The sequence below is a fragment of the Elephas maximus genome, chromosome 13 (assembly GCF_024166365.1).
Source record: "Elephas maximus indicus isolate mEleMax1 chromosome 13, mEleMax1 primary haplotype, whole genome shotgun sequence".
NCBI classification, from domain to species: domain Eukaryota; kingdom Metazoa; phylum Chordata; class Mammalia; order Proboscidea; family Elephantidae; genus Elephas; species Elephas maximus.
The window spans coordinates 56,175,405-56,196,971 of record NC_064831.1 but is presented as its reverse complement, the minus strand read 5'-3'; the positions used below and the strand labels follow the sequence as shown (position 1 = coordinate 56,196,971).

General features: G+C 50.1%; 1 protein-coding gene across 7 annotated transcripts in view; it reads left to right on the top strand.

Moving 5' to 3' along the window:
• Positions 1 to 21,567, top strand: part of MEGF11 (multiple EGF like domains 11) — a 404,509-nt gene that overhangs the window by 192,877 nt on the left and 190,065 nt on the right. For all 7 annotated transcript variants that reach the window (XM_049905536.1, XM_049905533.1, XM_049905530.1 and 4 more), the window contains exon 5: positions 7,340 to 7,432. In XM_049905536.1, the coding sequence (XP_049761493.1) occupies positions 7,340 to 7,432 (93 nt within the window). The remainder of the gene's footprint in view (positions 1 to 7,339; positions 7,433 to 21,567) is intronic.

The following is a 21,567-nucleotide window of genomic DNA, read 5'->3' as shown; positions in this document are numbered from 1 at the left end:
TGCATCCTCAAGGGGTAAAACCGGTTCTTCCTCTGTTGATATAAGAAGCACAGGTATGCATGCAGTTCGTAAACAGAGGTACAGCCTATCTGATGTTAGAATTTCACCGGAAGAGAGCAATTACGAAAAAAATGTCTAAAAAAGCTGCTGGGGTGGAGTAATAAAGAAAAAAAGGTTGAGAAACACTGAGCTAGCTCAGTCTCTTGCTAGCTCTGTGAATGTGCACAAGCTATTTAACCTTTCTGTGGTTTATTTTCCCAACAGTGAGTGAGTTGTAATAATACCTGTCTTAGAGAGCTGTAAAGAGTAAATGGGCCTAGGGGAAGTCAACACAGCTTGACCAAGGTGAAGTCATAGAAGCTTCCTAGACCCATCCAAATACCCTGAGGGATCGCGTTACTGGGGTTGAGGCCTGGGGACCATGGTCTCGGGGAACATCCAGGTCAATTGGCATAACATAGTTCATAAAGAAAATGTTCTACATCCTACTTTTGTCTGTAGTGTCTGAGGTCTTAAGAGCTTGTGAGCAGCCATCTAAAATACATCCGTTGGTCCCATCATGTTTAGAGCAAAGGAGAATGAAGAAAACCAAAGACACAAGGAAAATATTAGTCCAAAGGACTAATGGACCACATGGACCACAGCCTCCACCAGCCTGAGCCCAGAAGAACTAGATGGTACTTGGCTACCACCCCCAACCACTGTGGCAGGGATCATAATAGAAGGTCCCAAACAGAGCAGGAGAAAAATGGAGAACAGAATTCAAATTTACAAAAAAAGATAAGACTTACTGGTCTGACAGGAGACTAGGGGAACCCCTGAGACTATGGCTAACTTAGAACTGAAGCCACTCCCGAGCCCACCTTTCAGCCAAAGATTAGAGAAGCCTATAAAACTAACAATAACACACATGAGGAAGGTGCTTCTTAATTCAATGGGCAACATCTGCCCAAAAACAAAGAAGGCAGGAAGGGACAAATGGACACAGAGAACCCAGGGTAGAAAGGAAAAGGGGGAGAGTGCTGACACATTGTGGGGATTGCAACTAAAGTCACAAAATAATTTGTGTATAAAATTTTTGAATGAGAAACTAATTTGTGCTGTAAACTTTCACGTAAAAGACAATTAAAAAAAAAAAAAGATTAAACAGGACAATGGATACACGGTGCCTAGCGCAGTGCCTGCCGAAGAGAAAAGACAAACCATTTGGACTCTTTTTCACTCATCACACACTTACTAGTGTCTACTGGAGCAAGACCATCGATTGCAACACAAGCATCCGTTAAATCATCCATATTCCTTGTCCCGAGCCCCCAGGAGGAAAGAGAGACTAAAATAAAGTGCTGAGTCAGCGTGCATGGCTGCTGCAAGGTTATGCTTCCCAGTTTGATGGCTTTTGTTCCTTTGGGTGGATCCAAAGTACCACTTTAGACAGTAGGATGGTGTCATTTGGTATTTCCTGGGAGCTTCTTGACCTTGTATGGTCTGGTCATACTGGGGAGTGAGCAAGAGGGAGGAAGTGACCTTACAAGTCCCAAAGCCCAATTTCCCACCAAAGCAGGAACCCCCTACAGCAGGAGGAGAACTTTAAAGCCCAGGTCGTGAATATTTTAGGCTCTGTTGTCATTGGGTGCCATTGAGTCGATTGCAACTCATAATGTGATGGAGTAGAGCTGCCCCAGAAGATTTTCGTAGCTGTAATCTTTGTGGAAGCAGGTTGCCAGTTTTTCTCCCAGAGAGCAGCTGGGTGGGCTCCAACTGCCAACCTTTTGGTTAGCAGCCAAGCACTTAACCATTGCACCACCCAGGCTCCTAATTTTAGGTTTTGCTGGCCATCAGTTTCCGTTGTAACTACTCAATTCTGCCATTATGGTGGAAAAGCAGCCATAAGCAATGTATGAATAAATAGGCATGACTGTAATCTAACAGAACTTTGTTTACAAAATAGACAACCAAAACAAAAAAAAACCAAACCCATAGCCGTCAAGTCACTGGATTTAGCCTGTGGGCCTACAGCATTTGTAGGGCCTCTCTCCTTTTCAAGGAGCCATGGTGTTAGCTCATTCAGGTGTTAGTTAGAAAGTTTTGCCCTGGGTTAGACTGAAATCTGCCCCTTGTCACTTACACCCCTTGGTCCCTATCCTGTCTGGGACAGAGCGGCTCCTGCTTTAGCCTGTCAGCTGCCAGCGGCCATCGAAAATACAGCTCTCTGCTCTGGGAGTGGGGCAACACAGAAAAGAGATTGAGAGACACTGAGCCAGCTCAGTCTCTTGCTAGCAATGTGAATTTGCACAAGATCCTCATGCTGAGGTCATACTCTTAGCGTGGAAGATTCTGCTCTCCCCTCCTCCCCCCGTACTTCCTTCTCCAGGCTAAACACCATGCTCTTCACATGGTCCTCACAGGTCTCATGTCCACATCCTCTTCAGTCCCATCCTTCTCTTCTGGCTTGTCACCATCTCCTCCAAGCATGGCTTCCAGAAGTGTATCTGTAATGCATGGCCTGTGGGGAAATCAAGGGGTTGTTAAAACCCTGTATTTACCCTCAAGGAGCTCACAATCTAGCCAGGGAGACCAGATGAACTCACGCTCAAAGGGGAAATGACAGGAGGGACACGTGCTACATGTCAACAAGTGGGTGACCCCACACAGTGCCACGGGATTCAGAGGAAGACGAGGCCTCCATGGGCTGATCAGTCACATTGTGGGAAGTGGGGACTCTTGGGGGAAAATATTTCACCCTCCATAATGTGCAAACTTGGGTGGCAGGAGGCATCTCCTTGGTGGAGCTGGGTGGTGGAGGTTGTTCCTGGCCTTGGTGACCCAGGACTTGGGAGCCTACTGGAAGAGTTTCAAGCCTCAGGCTGCTGGAAGATGGTATGGTGGAGCCAGATCAACCCGAGTTCAGAAGAGAAGAATCAAGAGATGTCAGTGGCGGAATGACCCTTAAGGGTGATGTGTTCTAATGCCTTTATGTTACTGACATAGACACTGAAGCCCAGAGGGGGAAGCAACGTGCCTGTGACCTCAGTGCAGGGTGGGAGTAGACTGTGTGTGTGAAGTATAGAAGAGGTTCAAGCATGGTAAGGACCCTGCCCTCGGAGTGGGGGTGGGGGGTGTTATATTCTAGCTGAGGAGCCACTACTAATAAAAAACCAAACCAAACCCATTGCTGTGAAGTCAAATCCGACTCATAGAAACCCTATAGGACCAGGTGCCATCAAGTCATCTCTGACTCATGGCGACCCCATGTGTGTCAGAGTAGAACTGTGATCCGTAAAGTTTACAAAGACTGATTTTTCAGAAGTAGATCGCTAGGCCTTTCTTCTGAGAAGCCCCTGGGTAGACTCAAACCTCCAACCTTTTGGTTAGCAGCCAGCGCTTAACCATTTGTACCACTCAGGAACTCAATACCAATAGCAATGTTCATGAGCACTTACTGTCCAGCAGGCCCTGCTCTGGGCACTTTATTTACTTGTTTAACCCTCACGTGCGCCCTGTGAGCCTGTCCTGTCACCGTCCCCCCTTGAATGGATGGGGGCTGACACACAGACATGGAGGTGTCGTGTAACTTGCCCGAGGTCTAGAGCTACTAAGTGGCCTTGCTAGACCCAGGCCCGGCCCTCGGGACGTCGTCTGTGCTCTTAGCCCTGGTGCTGCATTTCTTCTTGCTGAAGATGCTTCTAGCACCCAGGATGTTAGAAGATGATGTGGGGGGTGATGGGGATGTGGGGAGCCCAAGAAAGCATCATTCCCATTTCTCAGGGAGGTCTGGAGAGGGGAAGCCCACAGTCTCTGCTCTGGCCCCTGTTCATGATAACAGAAGGGCAGGCAGCAGAGGAGAGAGGACCTCCACAAAATGCCCATGCGGAGTCTAGGACACAGAGAAGAGGGAAGCCAGGGTGGCAGAACCCTAACTCCGTCCCTCCCAGGAAGTCAGCTGGCACAGGGCCTGGAGTCAGAACCCAGACCCTGGCTGCTGTAGGGGCAGCTGCTGTGTAAAAGCCCTTAGCCTCTGGACAGGGCTGCCCATGGCTGGACTCCACCCGGGCCTGCGGTGGCATTCACCCACCAGGGGGGGCCAGTCAGGGTGTGGCTCATCTCACCTCCATCCCTCCTCAGGAGAGCCCCACCAACACCCGTCCCCTCCTCACCAGGTACTCAAACACACAGTGGCCAGGTTGCCAAATATGGCAGTCTGAGCCTTGGATATTGCTATCAATATTTCATGCCTCAAACAACACTGTCTAAACACACCTATGAAATATGAATGGATTGAGGTTTTGACAAGCACGCAGCTCAGGCATAATACCAGGGGGATGGTGACGGGAGGGGGACAATGATGAGGGACCACCCACTGGGCCCCTAGAGTCAGGCCCAGGGTTAGTGGGGATAGCTGTCCTCTGCTTGTAGGGTCACGGGGGCCAGTGTGCTGGATACATGTCTGCAGCCTGAGAGTCTGTGTCTGCAGTCTGGGGGGTTTATGTCTGCAGTCTGGGGATCTATGTCTGCAGTCTGGGGGAATCTATGTCTGCAGTCTGGGGGTCTATGTCTGTCGTCTGGGGGTCTGTGTCTGCAGTCTGGAAATCTGTGTCTGCAGTCCAGGGGATACATGTCTGCAGTTTGGGGGGTCTGTGTCTGCAGTCTGGGGGTCTATGTCTGCAGTCTGGGGCGGTGCTCTGCAGACTGTCCTCCAGGTCCCTGGAACTTTGGGGAGGGACCAAAGGAAGAGTAAGTGTGGAGCTTGCTCAGAGCATCCAAATTTCCCTTCCCCCAGCAGAAGGGAGGCCACTGGTTCAGGTCTCTGGGGTCAGCCAGAGGGAGGGGAGGGTGGAACGGGGCCCTGGATGGTTTTCCTTCTCAGACTTCTCTCCCTCCTCCCTGGAGCTGCTCTGGCTGCCTGCCCGGCCCTACTCTGCTGGGCAGTCGGTGTGCTAAAGCAGCTTCTCTGGCCTTTTCCGGCACTCACCAACCCTCCTGGGGGCTGGCTGTGGCACCCCTGTGCTGGTCCCTCTGGACTGGCCCTAGCCCCTGAGCTGTCTGGGCAGGGGAGGAAGTCCAGCTGGGGTGATGCATGGATGAAGGTCCCACAGTTATAGGCACCTCTCACCTCCTTCCACCTTCACAGGCCTCTGCTTCCAGAAGCCTCATCCCCAAGCTCCTTCCTCCCTGACCTAGAGGTCACACACTGTCCAAGGGGTCACGGACACTCAGGCTTCAGTTTCTCTGCATATAAAATGAAGGAGCTGGTCGCCATTTTCCCTGAGGTGTCTTCTAACCCTGACACCTAGGAGGTTCATGATTCATCATCCTCTGCAGAAAGCCAGGGTCAAGGCCCTGCTCTCTGCAGCCAGACAGCAGCCGGGAGTCAGAGAGCTAATCTGACAAAGTGATGAGAGGGCTTGGCTGTAACACAGACAGCCCAGCTGGGGAGCATACTGGGGCTCAGCCTCTAGGGAGTAGGCATGGGTGCAGCCAAGGCCAGGACTGGGCTGAGAGGCTGCTTCCAGTGGGGGCCCCAGATGGACATCTGGTGTCCAGTGTATACTGGGGAACATTGACCCATTTGAACTTGTTTGGGAGGTCCAGTAGGAGGAGGGGGATCAGGAGTGACCATCTGGGGTCTTGCCAGCAGCCAGGTAAGCAGCTCACTGCAGCTGTAAGTGGAGCTGGTCCCTGGGGTCAGGGTCCAGCCTAGTTCCCCCATCGAGAGCTAAGCTAGCTGGTCAGCCCCACCTGCTCCCTGGGTCACCCAGCTGGGTGCTGCCAAAGCCTTCAGCACAAACCAGAGCCCTTCCTGAAAACCACTTGTGCAAATGAGAAGAGCTCAGGCACCAGGGCTGTCCAAACACACCACATCACAAGCTTAGAGAGGACAGGTTGGTTCTAGACCTCTGGCCAGGATGGTACCTGAAATGGCTCTTCTGGGGTCTGCCTTACATGGATCTTGCTCCTGGTGGGGGCATAGCTGATTCAACAGCTTCAGGGTCAGCACTTGTGTTTGGGAGGACCACATTAACCATAAAAGAGGGCCTTGGTACAAAGACTAAACCTAAAGGTTGGCAGTTTGAACCTTCCCAGCAGTACCATGCTTCTGTTAAGGTAATGGCCAAGAGAACCCTACGGACCAGTTCAACTCTGTAAAACGTGGGGTCGTCATTAGTTGGAATCAACTTGATGGCAGTGGGTCTTGGTTATTGACCTGACAGTGCCTCATGGTGGACATCAGGAGGTGCCCAGGCAGTTGGCATGGCAGTGGGATGGGTGTTTGGAGGCCAGCAGCAGCCCCTTAAAACTTACTATAAGGGAGCCACCTACTCACCAGCCCAGGTCAGCTCCAGGCGGAGAGAAGGTCTGTAGTTGCTTTCAGAAAAAGGTTCTTCTTCATCTAGATCCCGCCTAAGAAATTGACAGTGTTGATGGTAGCTGCTGATCTCCCAAGCTTTCAAAATTGGTGGAGGTAGCAAAGGGGAGGTTTCTATAATCCTCCACTGATGGATTAGATGGTGGAGCAGATCTTGCAGGAGCAAAAGGTTACCTTGAGAAAACGTGGATTCTGTCAAATGGAAGAGAGAAACAATCATCCTTCTTCAAAACGCTGCCAGTGAACCTTCCCAGCGCTGGATTAGTTGACGGAAACTTCACTGCCGCTGCCTCCTGACTCAGGACGCTGTAGCATTTGACTGCGTGATAAGAAATTGCCAGGCAATTTCTAATTACAATTATCATCATCGTGGATGTCTCTCTTAATTACTTTCTTATAATTAGCTGTTGCTTTCCCACCTCAGCATTTGTGTGCTTTGCAGATTTGCTGACATTTGAGAGCCCAAAAATAGGGACATTTGGGGAGGAGAGGAGAAAGGTGGGGGAAAGTGAGAAGAACTTGGTCCTTGGAGGCAGCCTGATAAATTTCAGGGCCTTTGCAGAAAGACATCGAGCAAGTCAAGGATGGAAATGACAGGTCATTTCCTGAGCTGATGGGGAAGGAGAACAGGAGCGTGGATTTAAGGGTTAGAGTTTGTGGAAGGTCTCCAAGAGTTAAACACTGGGAGAGGTAGTCTTGAAAAGCCACCGGGGCTACTGTTTCTTGGGCTTGGGTGTCGTTTTAGGAAATGAGGCTGGGATGAAACACACTCTCCTGGGATCCATTTTGGAGTTAATTAAATGACTCCTGTCAAGAGTAGTTTGATTTTCTCAAAGCCAGTGTGATGGTTAATGTTACGTGTCAGATTTCAGAGCATCCCTGGGCACCAGGGAGTTGTTACAAAGTGGTTTATGCTCCTTGACCTGCTGGTTGGTTTTCACTGTTTGTTCTCCCTCTTCTCTCCTGTCCCTGCAGCCCTGTGTACGGAAGAGTGCGTGCATGGCCGGTGTGTTTCCCCGGACACCTGCCACTGTGAGCCCGGATGGGGAGGGCCCGACTGCTCCAGCGGTGAGTCTAGGGTCTGTGGGGGTCAGACGAGCCCCCAGCTCTGTGTGGGAGGTACCACGCCATGGGACTGCTGACTTCCTTTGTGTTGGGTTGGGGTGACTCAGGTTGGCTGCCTCAGAGAGCGTGGGCATTACAGAGGAGGCTTACCTGCATATAGCACATGATGGCACCTGTGGAGGTGGACAGTTCTATGGGATGTGGGGGTAATGGTGTGTGGGGGCACATGGGGCTGTTGTGTGTTGTGTGTGTAGGGAACTGTGGGGCCACCTGTACAACTCTGCCTTTTGAAGGAACACATATAGATGTGGTCTCTGAGGGTCGAAGTGAAATGGAGATGCTGCCCAAGGCCAGACCCAGAAGGTCACCATGGTCTAGGCCTGGTTCTTGGCTTTGCTGGGGCAAAGGCTCAGTTTTCAGAATGCCAACAGAGGCTCAGGGGGACTGATTTATGAGACTAATGGCCACTGGGATGCCTCTGGGTCCCTAATGGTAGGAGAGCAGGACACCGGTAGGCACAGGTAACTGTGTTCCTACATCTCTGTAGGTAGACAGTTTACATTCTCCCGGGGAGGCCTCCTTGTGAGCACAGAATGCCAGGCCACCAAGTCAGGTGGATACTCTCAGGGCTGACCCATGCCAGCACAGAGCATCTCTCTATGTGGGACTGGATCTACCAGGGGCGGGGGGGGGTGTGCGGTGCACCTGGCTGCTGCTCTGGGGATTCTCTGCTAAGAGCCCAGCTGAAGGCACGGCTTTCTTCTCTGGCTCCATTTCTCCAGATACTCACAGATTAACTCTTGCCATTGGCACATTTTACAATCAACGGCTAGATGACATCATGGTCTTGTTTGATTTTCAGAGAGGCCTTGATTAGTGTTGAAGCCCAAATTTCTTCCTGCCTTGAGCTGGGATATAGTCTGTCTTCCTGTGATGACTGGAGCAGATAACTGACGCATTATTTACACATCTTTGGGAGTCACCTCTCTGCTACCTATCCCACGTGGACTACAATGGCCATGAAAACTTGGAGAGGAGGGTGTTGGGTCCATGTTGGCCCAATGTAGCGCTCTTGCCCTTTTCCACTGTCTCTGCTGGGGTGGAAACACCTAGTTACATCCTTTTTCCAAAGGCCTTGACTGGATCCTCTCTGTCTACTTGGAGCATGAGAAGCCAGGCCATTGGGTATGTGGTTTTGTTTTTAGCCTGGGTGGTTATTCTGGCACAGGGAGCCCAGGATCTGCATCTCAAAGACTCTCTCCACGGTGGCCTTCTGCCGCCACCTGTCACATTCCTTTGAGGTAGACTGCAGCTGAGAAGCAGGTGTAGGGGCTCCTCTAGACAACAAAAGTAAACCTGAGGGACACACGAGTGAAAGGAGTGTGTTAAATCCATGTTTCTGTGGACTCGAACTACAGGAAACACGTTGGGTGGAATGTTTGAGGGCTTTTTTCCCCTTGTCCGTGATTGGTTTTGTGTAGCTTTGTTTACAATGAATCTTTGATGAAGAATCTCTAACCAGGGTTAGCTGAATCCTGCTTCAACAGGTCTGCTTGCTGCTCCCTGTTATAACGCCAAGGGCAGCCCATTAGAGGTTAAACTATAGCTGTTCTGTTGACTGGAAATATACCTTATCTTCTGCCGTTTGGTTCTCACTCATGATAAAGGCCAGAGCACGATGCTTCATCACCCTGACCCTGCAATTTCTCCCAAGGAGCAACTTGGACGTGCGTACAGGTTGTGTGTAAGAAGACGGCCATCACAGAGCAGTTGATAATAGCCACTGAGGCTGCACAGAAAAAACCAGAGCTCCTCCCTCAACGGGTCAGCCCTTCAGGGATTAGAAAACAGTGCTCGCCTACCTTCCTCCTCAAGTTTTTCTTCTCTAAGTTCCTTTGTTTCTCACTTGATTTGTTCTGGATTGCCTTTCCTGCCTGGTTTCTCACCCTCAGAGGTGGTCTTTATTCCTCTTCTGCTATCATGCCCAGATCTGACCACACAGCTGCGGAGTTGGTCTGACCCGTGTGGAAACATCCTAATGGAAATGCTAGGCACTAAGCTCTTGATTCATTTACCATCTCACTTAATCTTTACAACCCTGTGGTGTAAGAATTATCATCGTTGTTAGTTGCCATCGAGTTGGCTCCAACCCATGGTTACTCCGTGTACGGTGGAACGAAATGTCGTCCATTCCTGTACCATCTTCCCGATCATTGGTATGCTCGAATTCATTGTTGAAGTCACTGTGTATTTTGAGAGCCTTCTGACCTAGGAGGCTTATCTTCCAGTACTATTTCAGACAATATTCTGTTATGATCCATAGGGTTTTCATTGGCTAATTTTCAGAAGTACATCATCAGGCCTTTCTTCCTAGTCTGTCTTAGTCTGGAAGTTCTGCTGAAACCTTTCTACCACGGGTGACCCTGTTGGTATTTGAAATACCGGTGGTGTAGCTTCAAGCACCTTAGCAACACACAAGCCACCACAGTACAACAAACTGACAGATGGACGGTGGAGAATTATTATTATTACCCCCATTTTACAGATGAAAAAGTTGAAGCACAGAGAGGTTAAAGAACTTCCTACAGACACACAGCTAGTTTATGGTCAAACTAAGATTATCAAACTAGGCAAAAATCTGGGTCCCAAACATAAACTTTAATTATTGGGTTTGCCTTCCTTCTGGATGCTGCATCTCTGTTAATATGGCCTAAGGTTTAAATAAGCCTTTAATCAGAAAACACAGCTACCTACAGGGGAAAGAGGAAATCTGTTTGAAAGATGTGGCCCTGAGATAGTGCTGTGGAGATAGGGGAATCAGCTATGGAACACAAATCGTTACCAGGTTTGCTTCAAGCAGTTTGAGCCTGCTTGCTAATGTGCCGTTGGACCATGTCTGCCTGTGTGCGCTGTGCGTGCCTTAGAGTGTGTGTAGGGACCAATGTTCACAGGGACAGGCATCCCAGTCAGTGTGGTGTGTGTTTCTGAGATTTTTGAATAAAATTTATCCATGTATTTGTCTTTGCATGTGACCTGTGAAAAAAGCCTCACTGCAAGCTTTATTTTTTAAATTTTATTGTGCCTTAGGCGGAAGTTTACAGCTAAGTTAATTTCTCATTCAAAAAGTTATACATATATTGCTTTGTGACATTGATTACAATCCCCACAATGTGACAGCATGCTCGCCTTTCCACGCTGGGTTCCCTGTGTCCATTCGTCCGGTTCCTGTCCCTTCCTGCCTTCTCATGTTTGCTTTTGGGTAGGAGTTGCCCATTTGGTCTTGTATATTTGATTGAACTAAGAAGCACATTCCTCACCTGTGTTATTTCTTGTTTTATAGGCCTGTCTAATCTTTGTCTGAAAAGCAGGCTTTAGGAATGGTTTCAGTTCTGGGTTAGCAGGGTGTCCAGGGGCCGGAGTCTCAGGGGTTCCTCCAATCTCTGTCAGACCAGTAAGGCTGGTCATTTTTTTCATGAATTTGAATTCTGCTCTACATTTTTCTAACGTTCTGTCCAGGTCTCGCTGATGTCATACCTATCAGAGTGGTTGTTGGTGGTAGCTGCAAAACATCTCAAAACATGGATCAATCTAGGGGGCACTATGCCATGTGAAATAAGTCGGTCACAAAAAGACAAATACTCTACGAGACCACTATTATAAGAACTCAAGCAAAAGTTTACACAAAGGGAAAAAGAAAACATTCTTTGCTGGTTATGAGGGTGGGGAGGGAGGGGGAGAGGAAATCACTAACTAGATAGTAGACAAGTGTCAACCTTGGTGAAGGGAAGGACAACACACAATTCAGGGGAAGTGAGCACTGCCAAACCAAAAGCATAGAAGTTTCCTGGACACATCCAAACACTTTGAGGGGCAAGCTTTAATTTTTGTTTAAATGAAAGCATCATTCTCAATTTTTTTCAGACTCTAAAAGTATACCTCTTTAGATTAAAAAGAAAATTCAAACTTCAAAAGTATAGACAAAAAGGTTAAAACACACACACACCAAGTCCCAGGCCCAGAGATAACCTCTGTCAGCATTTGGGTGCTCGTCTTCACCGTCCCTTCTCTACACATTTGTATATAGAGAGATCTGTATATACCCTTTTATAATTTAGCTCAAGCTCTGTGTGCTATTCTGTGACTGGCTTTTTTAAATCAATTTTATGTCACGGACCTATTTCCTTGTCAACAAACACGAATCTCCATTTTAATTTTTAATGGCCTCATTAGAATTTCATCGTAAGGATTGCCAAATGTGCTTACCAGTTCTTTGTTGATGGGCACTTACGTTGTTTCTAATTTTTCACTCTTATAGGCCCAGCATCCTTTATCCACAATCCTTGGGGCCTGAGAAGTTTCAGAATTAAGAATTTTCCAGAGGTTAGAAGGATATCTGGTGACTATATCATATATGACATATACCCCAGTGGGCCTGGGCAGCAAGCAACTCCAGTGCAAACTCAGCACAGTGAAACCTGTGAGAGCCAGAACTCAACGGGACTGCCTTGCTTTTCCACCTTTGACAGGTGCAGTCTTACTACTTTTCTATCACCGGTTTTAGTGGAAAATATTTGAGTTTTCCTTCTCTGACAGGTTTCTGCCTTATACAGGTTCCGGCTTTCGCAGGTTTTACTGTAATATTTCTGAAGTGACATGACAGCCGATGCCTAGTGGGCATGCTGATAACCCATAATTTCAAATCAGTTCCAAGTAGATTTTGCCATTAAATGAATTTTGGTGCCAAACTTAAAAAACCAAAAAACCTGACTTTTAGAGATTTGGGGGTTGTGAAAGAATGGATAAGAATGGACTGTGGCTTTGTGTAAAAATGCTACAGTGATTCTTTTGTGTATATACATATTGCCCACTTGTCCAGTTTCTCCTTCGGATAAATTCCTGGAAGTGGCAGGGAAGGTGATCAAGATCCATCACCCTACTACCTGCCCCTGCCCTGCTCTTTGTGGCTGCCAGGGCATTTTTGACTTTTCAGAGTCATGAAGGGGACAAACCAGCACTGGAGCAGAGGTGGGGGTGGGGAGGACCTTTTCATTCTTTTACAGTCTTATAACCCCGTAGCCTCATTCCTTTAAGGCCTGGACTAATTTCTTTCTGCTCCGTAAAGGAAGCAGGGTGATGCTAATTTGCCTGGTAGGCAGACACGTCAGCTATTGTGGGTAATCCTGAGATGACCAGTACGGGGAAATGGAGTGGCAGCATGCTTAGTCATAAACCTCCATCCCATATAATAATGAAGAGTAAAAGGCTGAAATGTCAGTTTACACTGAATAAAGACAACGGAGTGACTCTTATTAAATTGCACTAATCTCACAAGTGGAGATAAAAAGAAAAAAAGTTTTCCTATATTGAATATCTAGCTTTTTAAAGTAATTAGGGATATTAAAGCACTGACAATGATTGAGACAGAAACATTATTCATAACTTTTATTTCCGCACTGGGCAATGATCCAGTATATTTCATTTATGAGGTTTCAGCTGTAAGGAGAAGGACGTGAGCCAATTCCTAAATTAAATGCGCCCTGTTAACGCTTATAAACGATACCCAAGAATTAACTTGGAAATTTAAGCTTTCATTGTATTATTTAATTGTTGTATATCCTGGGTCCTGGGTCTCTGCCTCCCATCCCACAGTGCTTTGCTATAGAATGCTACAGAATGGCACTCCCTTTGTGGTCTCAGGCTTCCCCCAGAAGGGCTGGGGTAGAGATGAGAAGACACCTTGGGTGGTGCAAATGGTTAGCATGCTCAGTTGCTAACCTAAAGCTTGGAGGTATGAGTCCACCCAGTGGTGCCTCAGAAGAAAGGCCCGGCTCCCTATTTCCCAGAAAATCAGCCATGAAAACCCTATGTAGCACAGTTCTACTCTGACACACATGGGACCGCCGGGAGTCAGAAAGGAGTCCACAGCAAGTGGTAGAGAGGGGAGAGAAGCCCGCCCCTCCGCTACCCTGCGGTCTCCCACAGTCTTTGACCTCACTAAACTTGTGTCATCCACGTGTGTAGGAGAAAGCACAGGTCAGTAAAGCGCTGGACACAGTGTCTTACTTCTGGGGAAACCTTTAGATGCCAGGCACCAGACGGGACTGCAGAGTGACCTGAGTAGTGAAGGCAGTAGGAACCTGGTTGGGCCACCTCCAACAGAAGCTTCTGCCAAACACTTACCTTGAATGATATGTGGAGCCCCTGGCTGTCTTGGCTTTAAGATAACGTTGCAAATTAGAATCGAATGTTTGCCAGCCCAGAAACATGACCATACTCCTATCTAGCCTAGGGCCCTTTAGGTTGGTGTTTCTCAAACCAAGTGTGTGTTTGCTAGAGATTCTTGAAGCCACCAAGTTTGAATTTCTTCTACATTGGTGTCCCTGGGTGGTGTGAATGGTTCATGTACTCAGCTGCTAACCAAAAGGTTGGACATTCGAGTCCACCCAGAGGTGCCTCAGAAGAAAGGCCTGGCAATCTATTTCCCCCAAAATCAGCCATTGAAAACCCCATAGAGCACAGTTCTACTGTGACACAGACGGGATTGCCATTAGTCAATATCAACTCCATGGCAGCTATTTTTTTTTTTAATGGCACATTTGTTGTTGTTGGGTGCCATCAACTCATTTTCCACTCATAGCACCCTATGTGACAGAGTAGAACTGTCCTATACGGCTTTCTTGGCTGTAACCTTTATGGAAGCAGATTGCCAGGTCTTTCTCCCCTGAACTACTGAGTATATTTGAACTGCCAACCTTTCAGTTAGCAGCCAAGTGCTTCACTTTTTGCACTACCAAGGTTCCTTAATAGCACGTTAGTTACCTAATAACTGATAACGTTGATATTTACGTGAAAACAAACACGGATTTATTTTGTCATAAAATTCAGAAAAGGCATTTATTTTTTTTTTAATGCAATAATTTGAGCTTATAGTGGGCCCTTTGGGGTGACACCACAAGGCCTCCCCAGGGGCAAAGCTACTTTAGGGGTGAAGGCTGAGAACCAGGAAGGCCATAGCCAGAGTTAGATTTTCCCAGGGCTGGGTGGCTTTTTGCAAGGATGGTTTACAGCCCCTGCATTCTTGGGGGTTTGTTCTGTCTTACATCAGCATGCGGACTTCCTTCAGGATCCCCACTGTCTGTGCCTAGTCTCCTTGGCCCCAGGTTGGCATCTGGGCTGTGGCCCAGGGTCTCTGTTTCTTTCCACAGAGCTCAGTCCTGACTCACTGAGCCCACTATATTGCTGTGGCTTGGCCATCCTGTTTTCCTGCCTTCTTCTTCACATATCCTTCATGTATCCACATATTCCTGGACCAGAGTACTGGGAAGTGTGGTCTGGAGTCTAAAACCTAATTTCTGGTCATCAGGATCTTTGATTTAACTTCAAGCCATTGAATCTAGGCCTGGGAGGGACCTCAGCAATTGTCTGGTCTTCCATTGTACAGATGGGCAAACCGAGGCCCAGAGAAGGAAAGCAGCTTGCCTGAGGTCACTGGGGGATAGGTAGTGACTTCAGCCTGGGTCTTCTGATCCCTGTGCCTTTCGTCTGCCCTGAGCTGTTCTGGGGGTTCAGGGCTAGGTTTGTCTTAGAGGCGGGTGGGTCTCATCATGCCAGGAGCAAACAGACCAAGGTATTCTGTGGACTTTTGTGCATGTGACCTAATGGTTACCCACTCGCCTGGCTCCTTTTCTTTCCAGGCCTAGAGGCCAGACCCATGGCTATAGGCCAAGCCAGGGCACTGGTTAGAGATTCCCAGAGGGATCAACACTGCTATCTGCCTGGTTTGGAAAGTACATCAGGGGAGCGTCCCCTGTCCCAGGGCCCCTTGGGTACACCTCTTACTGGCAGACATGGCTGTGTCACAGCCTGCAGCACAGGGAATGGGGGCAAAGCAAAGGTATAGGATGTGGGCTGAGGTTCCTGGCTGTGGCCCAGAACAGGCGAGGGGAGCCCGGAAGGAGATAGGCAGAGCCAAACGGGGAGTAAGTGGGGCTGGCCACATAGGTCTGCTGGGAAGGGCCACTGCCAAAACTTTGGGGCTCCTTCCCAGCAGTGGAGTGTGGGGAGCGGGCGTGAGGACAGGAAGAAAAGGATGCAGGAGGTAAGGAAGAAGCAGGAGGGGGCCACAGATTCTGAGGAGGAAGGTGAGGGAGGATCCATGCTCCCACCTGGTGCAGATACTTCCCAAACCTTATCACTCTGAATCTGCCCAGACCCTGGAGATGCCAGGTGTGTTAGCTCACCTTCACAAATGAGGAAATCCAAGCTCAGGGAAGAAGACTAACTGATTAGATTTGCCCAGTTAACATGTGGCAGATCCAGCCTTAGAACCTAGAATGTGTGTTCTCACAGCTCCATGCTGCCTCTGGAGGGTGGAAGTCCTTTGTCCTAACACACAGTCCCACCTCCACCTGAGTGATCCTGGCTAAATTCCACCCTCTCTCTGGTCCTCAGTTTTCTTCTCTGTAAAATGAGAAGAAAGGAGCCCTGGTGGCGCAATGGTCAACTGGTTGGCTGCTAACCGAAAGGTTGGCGGTTTGAACCTACCCAACTGCTCCGAGGGAGAAAAGACCTGGCAGTCTGCTTCTGTGAAAGCCTAGGAAACCCTACAGGGCAGTGCTACTCTTTCACATGGGGTCGCCAGGAGTTGGAATTAACTCGATGGCACACAACAATGACAACAGATGAGAAGGGTAACGGGGATATTCCAGCTCTAAAATCCCATGACACTGTTTCGAGGAAGCCACCGGCCTAGTGGTGGGTTCTGGTACCTTCCCCTCTGACCTCTGGTGGAGAGAGTGTGGGTCCCTCCCTGGCCCTATCATGGCTGTCTTCATTCCCAGGCAGGGAGAAGGAGTGGGGAGGGAGCAGCCATGGGTGGGTGCAGCCTCCTGACTCATGTCCGCGCCTTCCCGAGGTGGGGGCTCGGGGGGAGTCCCTGGTTGCGCTGGTACAGGCAGGCGCTTGTCTGGGAGGGGTTCAGAGGGGCACTGTGCCAAACGGGAGGCGGTGGCTCTCTCCTGGGTTGTTTTTTCACGGCACTGCACCAGCTGTTAAGGTTAAAGCAACTTGAGATGAATCACGACAAAGCAATTACACTTTCCGTCCCTCGTCTGCCGCCTGCCGCTCTGCCCAGCCCTTGGCCCTCACAGAACCGCCTGGGCTGCCTTCTGCCAGCATCTGATCTGCCCGTGGGCCTCTCTGGGGCCCATGGGCTCCGTGTCGCCCCCTCGCAAGGGGCGCAGCCACCGTGACGGGGACAGACGGGAGCTGTGAACACGGCAGCAGATGCTTTTTTCAAGGTCTGTGCGTAAGAGGAGCTGCTGCAGTTCACCCCAGAATTCTAATCCTGAACGAAAGAATTCAATAGCGAGAGCCACCGGCCCCATCCCCCGTCTCAGCTCCTTGGCTCTGTCCCTTGAGTCCCATTTAATGTACGTTTAACTGAGCGCTTCTCAGCAGCCAACTCAACTCCCCCTGGAGATTCAGGGGTGAAAGGAGGGAGTCAGGGATAGAGAGGGCAGAGCCCCCATCCTCAGAGAACCTTTGAGCAGGGCCCAGATCAGCAGTGCCGAGAGGAGGGAGAAGGAAGAGTAAGGGGAGAGAGAAGGCTCTGGCTTTTATGGGAGGGGGTGCACTGGGGGCCTCAGGAAAGACATCATGGGGAGTGGGATTGGGAGGAGGGGACCAGATGCAGGCTGTTATCCTCGTTTTAGATGGAGAAACTGAGGCACAGAGGGAGAGGTAAAATGGTTTCCCGAGGTCCCACAGCTGGATCTGTCTGACTCCGTGTTCTTTCCACAGTGCTCTTTCCCGAGCCCTGTGAGGCTAAGGGCTGCTGGGCCAGGACAGCAGGAAAGCAAGTCTGCTGGCCTCTCTGCCCGCCTCTCTGCCCTTGGCTGTTGCTCCTCCCCAGCCACTGCCTCCCTCTCCTTTGAGACCCCTCAGCCTTGGCTGAGCTCTGGGAGCTAGTGAAAAGGTTTGTTTCTTCCCTTCCAGAGTTTCTTCCAGGAGCCCTGGGAAATGGGAGGGAACAGACGCTGGGAAAGGAACCCTGGTGGTGCAATGGTTAAGCTCTCGGCTGCTAACCAAAAGGTTGGTGGTTCAAACCCACCCAGTGGCTCTGGGGGAGAAAAGACCCGGTGATCTGCTCCTGTAAAGATTAAAAAAAAAAATTACAGCCTAGAAAACCCTACAGGGCAGCTTCCTGTCCCATAATCTGTCACATGGGGTCGCTATGGGTCAAAATCAACTCAAGGGCACCTAAGGACAGATGTTGCCCCGCCCTCATGGGTGCCTAGACCATCTTCAAGATGAGGATGAGGCTGGGGGAGGTGGGGGGTCAGCAAGAACAGCCCATGGAGACCCCAGACCACAGGACTAAAGGCAGCTGTTCCTCTCCACCCTGTCTCTACCCTTTAGTTGGGTCACGGTCCTGTGATAAGGTCAACAGGAAAGGAGAGGGACCTTCTGAGAGCCCTTAGCTGCCCCACCCCCAGGAACGCCCAGGGCCCAGCTCTATCCCTGGGCCCGGGACCTAAGGAGGCAGTCCATTGGGCACAGGGAAAGGAGGGGGGCCCCTGCTCCTCACCCTCCTGGAGAAAGGGCACCTCCAGGGTTTCACCCCTTCCCCTCCTTGTCCTGGCTGAGTGCTGCCCCTCACCTCTCAGCCCAGGGACATACTGCAACCAGTCCCAGCTGAGCAGGGTTAAGCAAGGCCTATCCTGAAAGGTACAAAACTGGGTAGCCTGGGGCCTGAGCGTGAGCTGTGTGTGAGGGGCCTGGGAGGGAACCAACATTCTGCCCACCTCAGCCACAGCCATCTGCTCCCTGAGAACAAACTTTACACATAAATGACATGCAGGGAATCTAAAGAACTGAGGAGAGGGAGGCAGGTGGGAGAACTCCCCTGGAATGTGACAGAAGTGGAACAGAGTGGCAGGAGCCAAGCTGGCGCGCGGTGGGAGGCGTGTGGGGCTGGCAGCCAGTGCTGACGCCCCTCCTGGTCCCACACAGGCGTGAAAAAGACACTGTGTGCCCCTGTGCTTCCAGGGCAGGCGTGTGGGCAGTGTCTCCGTGGGAAACACGGCTCCTCTGGGAGGGAATCGAGAACTGCTTCTGCCCAAGCACCCATCAACCCACCCAGCTCTGACGTAGCAGCCTGAGGGACTCGCCCTGACAGAGAGGGGAGGGAGGAAGTGTATCCTCCTCAGGGCCTGAGGGGCCTGGTGACCGCAGGGCCCTCTCCCCCAGGTCTGCTCCATCCCCCCACCTCCCCCCACCTCCCCACCCCCAAAGAGTTTCATTTCCCTTTGAGTCAGCCCAGGACTTGCTAAGTGCCAGCACTGAGCTGGAGATTCCATATGTGAGGATCTCATTGGATCCTCCAGGGTCTGCATGAGGTGAGATTGTCAGTCCTGTCTTGCTCTTGACGGAGCCGAGGCCCAAGGAGGTTTAATCACTTGCTAAAGTCACTCAGCTCCTCCACAGTGTGGGCTCTTTTTGCTTGGATATGTTTCTACCAGAGTGGGACTGTGGGGGCAGGGGGAGGTAGCATTTGAGGCTGAAAGGGAGGGAGTCCTGGGCTTTGCCCCCGCTTCTAACATGTATCCAGTACTTACTACATCACTCTGTTCTATGTTAATACATTATTATTATCCCCATATTTTAGATGACAAAACTGAGGCTCAGGGAGTTCAAGTGGTTAGCCCAAGCGCACACAGCTAGTAAGTGGGCAGAGTGAGAATTTGAACCCCAGCATCCTGTCTCTGGAGACTACACTCACAACTCTTGTTAACGTCTCCTAACAGGGCTCTCTGCCTTCCCTCTCAAGCTCCTCCCACACTTGGGGTGGTGCGGAGGTTGCTAAAATGTGAATTGGGCCTGTCATTCTGATGCCCCCGATGCCTCCTCCCCCCACCCCCGTTGCCTGCTGGGAAGTACCCCAGCTCCTAGTTTTCAGCCTCATCTCCCATCATTCCCACCTCCACTACTCCCTTTCCCCCTCCCAGACCTCCTTTATCTACATATACACATTGCTCTTTAGCCTTCAAAGCCCAGCTCAGATGCCACCTCTTCTGTGAAGCCCTCCTGATTCCCACAGACCTCCAACTGTATACATATGGACAGTGTTGTCCTCACCACCCTGGATAATTGTCATTTGGTTGCGTGTTTGCACCCCTATCATCCCCAACCTCTGAGACCTTCTTTGTAGCAGGGCCCAGATCTTACCCTCTCTGTGACCCCCGGGCCCAGCACGCACAGTGTTAGGTGGAATCCACCAGATTTGTGCCTCCGTTTTGTCATGTCTTTTGTTTCTCCTGGATGATGCCCTAGGGGCCCTGGTGGCACAGTTGTTAAGAGCTTGGGTGCTAACCAAAAAGTCGGTAGTTGGAATCTACCAGCCACCCCTTGGAAACCCTATGGGCAGTTCTACTCTGTCATATAGGATCACTATGATCCGAATCGACTCGTTGGCAACAGGTTTGGATGATGCTCTGGTGGTAGTGCTATGATTGGGGAAGAATGTGGGGCTCTGGGGTGGATGCGTTAAAGAATTCAAAGCCATGCTCCTTGATCTTCCAAAGCTTCTTCTAACCTATAGAGAGAGGCCAGACACATGCCCCAAAGATTGTAAAGCTAGGCCCCGTGGCCAGGAGTCAGGTTTGTCCTTCACAGGAAAAGAGGTCATGTCCACCTGGAGAGGCAGAAGTGCCAAGAAGGCAGTAAACTAGAGCTCAAAGAAGAATTTGATATGGGGTTCTATAGGGTTGCTATGAGTCGGAATCGACTCAATGGCAGTGGGTTTGGTTTGGTTTGGTTCAGTAGTCAGGGATGGAAAGAGAGGGCACTCCAGGCAGGCAGACCCACGTAAGCAAAGGCACCGAACGGTTCTCAGAGCAGTGTGGAAGCAGAGGGTTCCTGGGGTGGAGGGGTGGCAGTCAGGTTGGGCTACTAGGCGGGCCAGATGGTGTGGTGTTTGTACACCAACAGCCCGCGGAGGTTGGACATTAGTGCATGGCCCATGGGAAGTCCCTGAAGGCTCATTTGGATCAAACTACTCTGCATTGTTTCCTGGTGGGGCAACCCTCTAATTCTTTCTTCTCCCAAGTCACCTGTGACCAGGCCTGGGTGTAAGAAGAGAGTGGATGCTGGAGGCTGTGATCTGCCTCTCCCCCTTGGCTGGTGACCTCCAAGCCAGCTAGGCCATGCTCTCCTTCCTCCGTCCCTGATTGGAGGCAACCGAAGAACATATGGCAGGCTATCTTGGCACTGGGTGAGAAGCAGATTGAATGGGGGGAGACTGCTGTGATTAAGAGCTGGTGAATGGGTCTGGGCAGGGGGTGACCCACAGAGACCAGGTTGGATGTGTCCTGGCCTGACGTCCTTCTGCCTCCCTGGATGGACCAGGGAAGGCAGCCCTGACGGCTAATGGGGGCACCTGGCACTGCCTTACGGCCCCTGGCAGCTCTGACTACCAGCCCACCTGTTATGGGCAGCCCTGCCCTGTACTCTGAGTCCTCAGACACCAGTGGGGCCCCAACGCAGCAGCCACTGCTCAGGAATGCTACAGCAGCAGAAGCAGCAGCACAACTGGAGAATCTGTCACCCTCTAATAAGGGAAGCTCATTCTGGCAGGCTGGGGAATAGACCTCAAATAGAATAATTAATAAAGTTATAAAAATATGTCTACTGTATGGCCAGAGTAATTCAGCCCAATTAGGAGCAATTATTTCTTGCAGTTATGCCACTTGGTATTTTTTACGAACAGCTCTAGCAACAAGACAGGATTCCCAGATTTGCCTGCCTGATTGAGAGGTTTCGTTGAGACCAGTCCTTCCCTAGGGCTTCTTCTAAATGATAAACATTAGTCTTTCCATCCATGCATCTCCCTATCAGTTCAACTCTTCAACCCCCTATCCAACTATGCATCCATCTACCCATCCATGCATACATCCATCCATCCTCCTGTCTGTCAATTCGGTAGTTTATCCTTTTGTCCAACTATGCATCAGTCTGTCCATCCAACTGTCCATCCATTTATCCATTTATCTATCTATATCTTCATCCATTTCTCTACCCATCTATGCATTCACTCATCCATCCATTTGTCCATCTGTCCATCTATGCCTCCACCCATC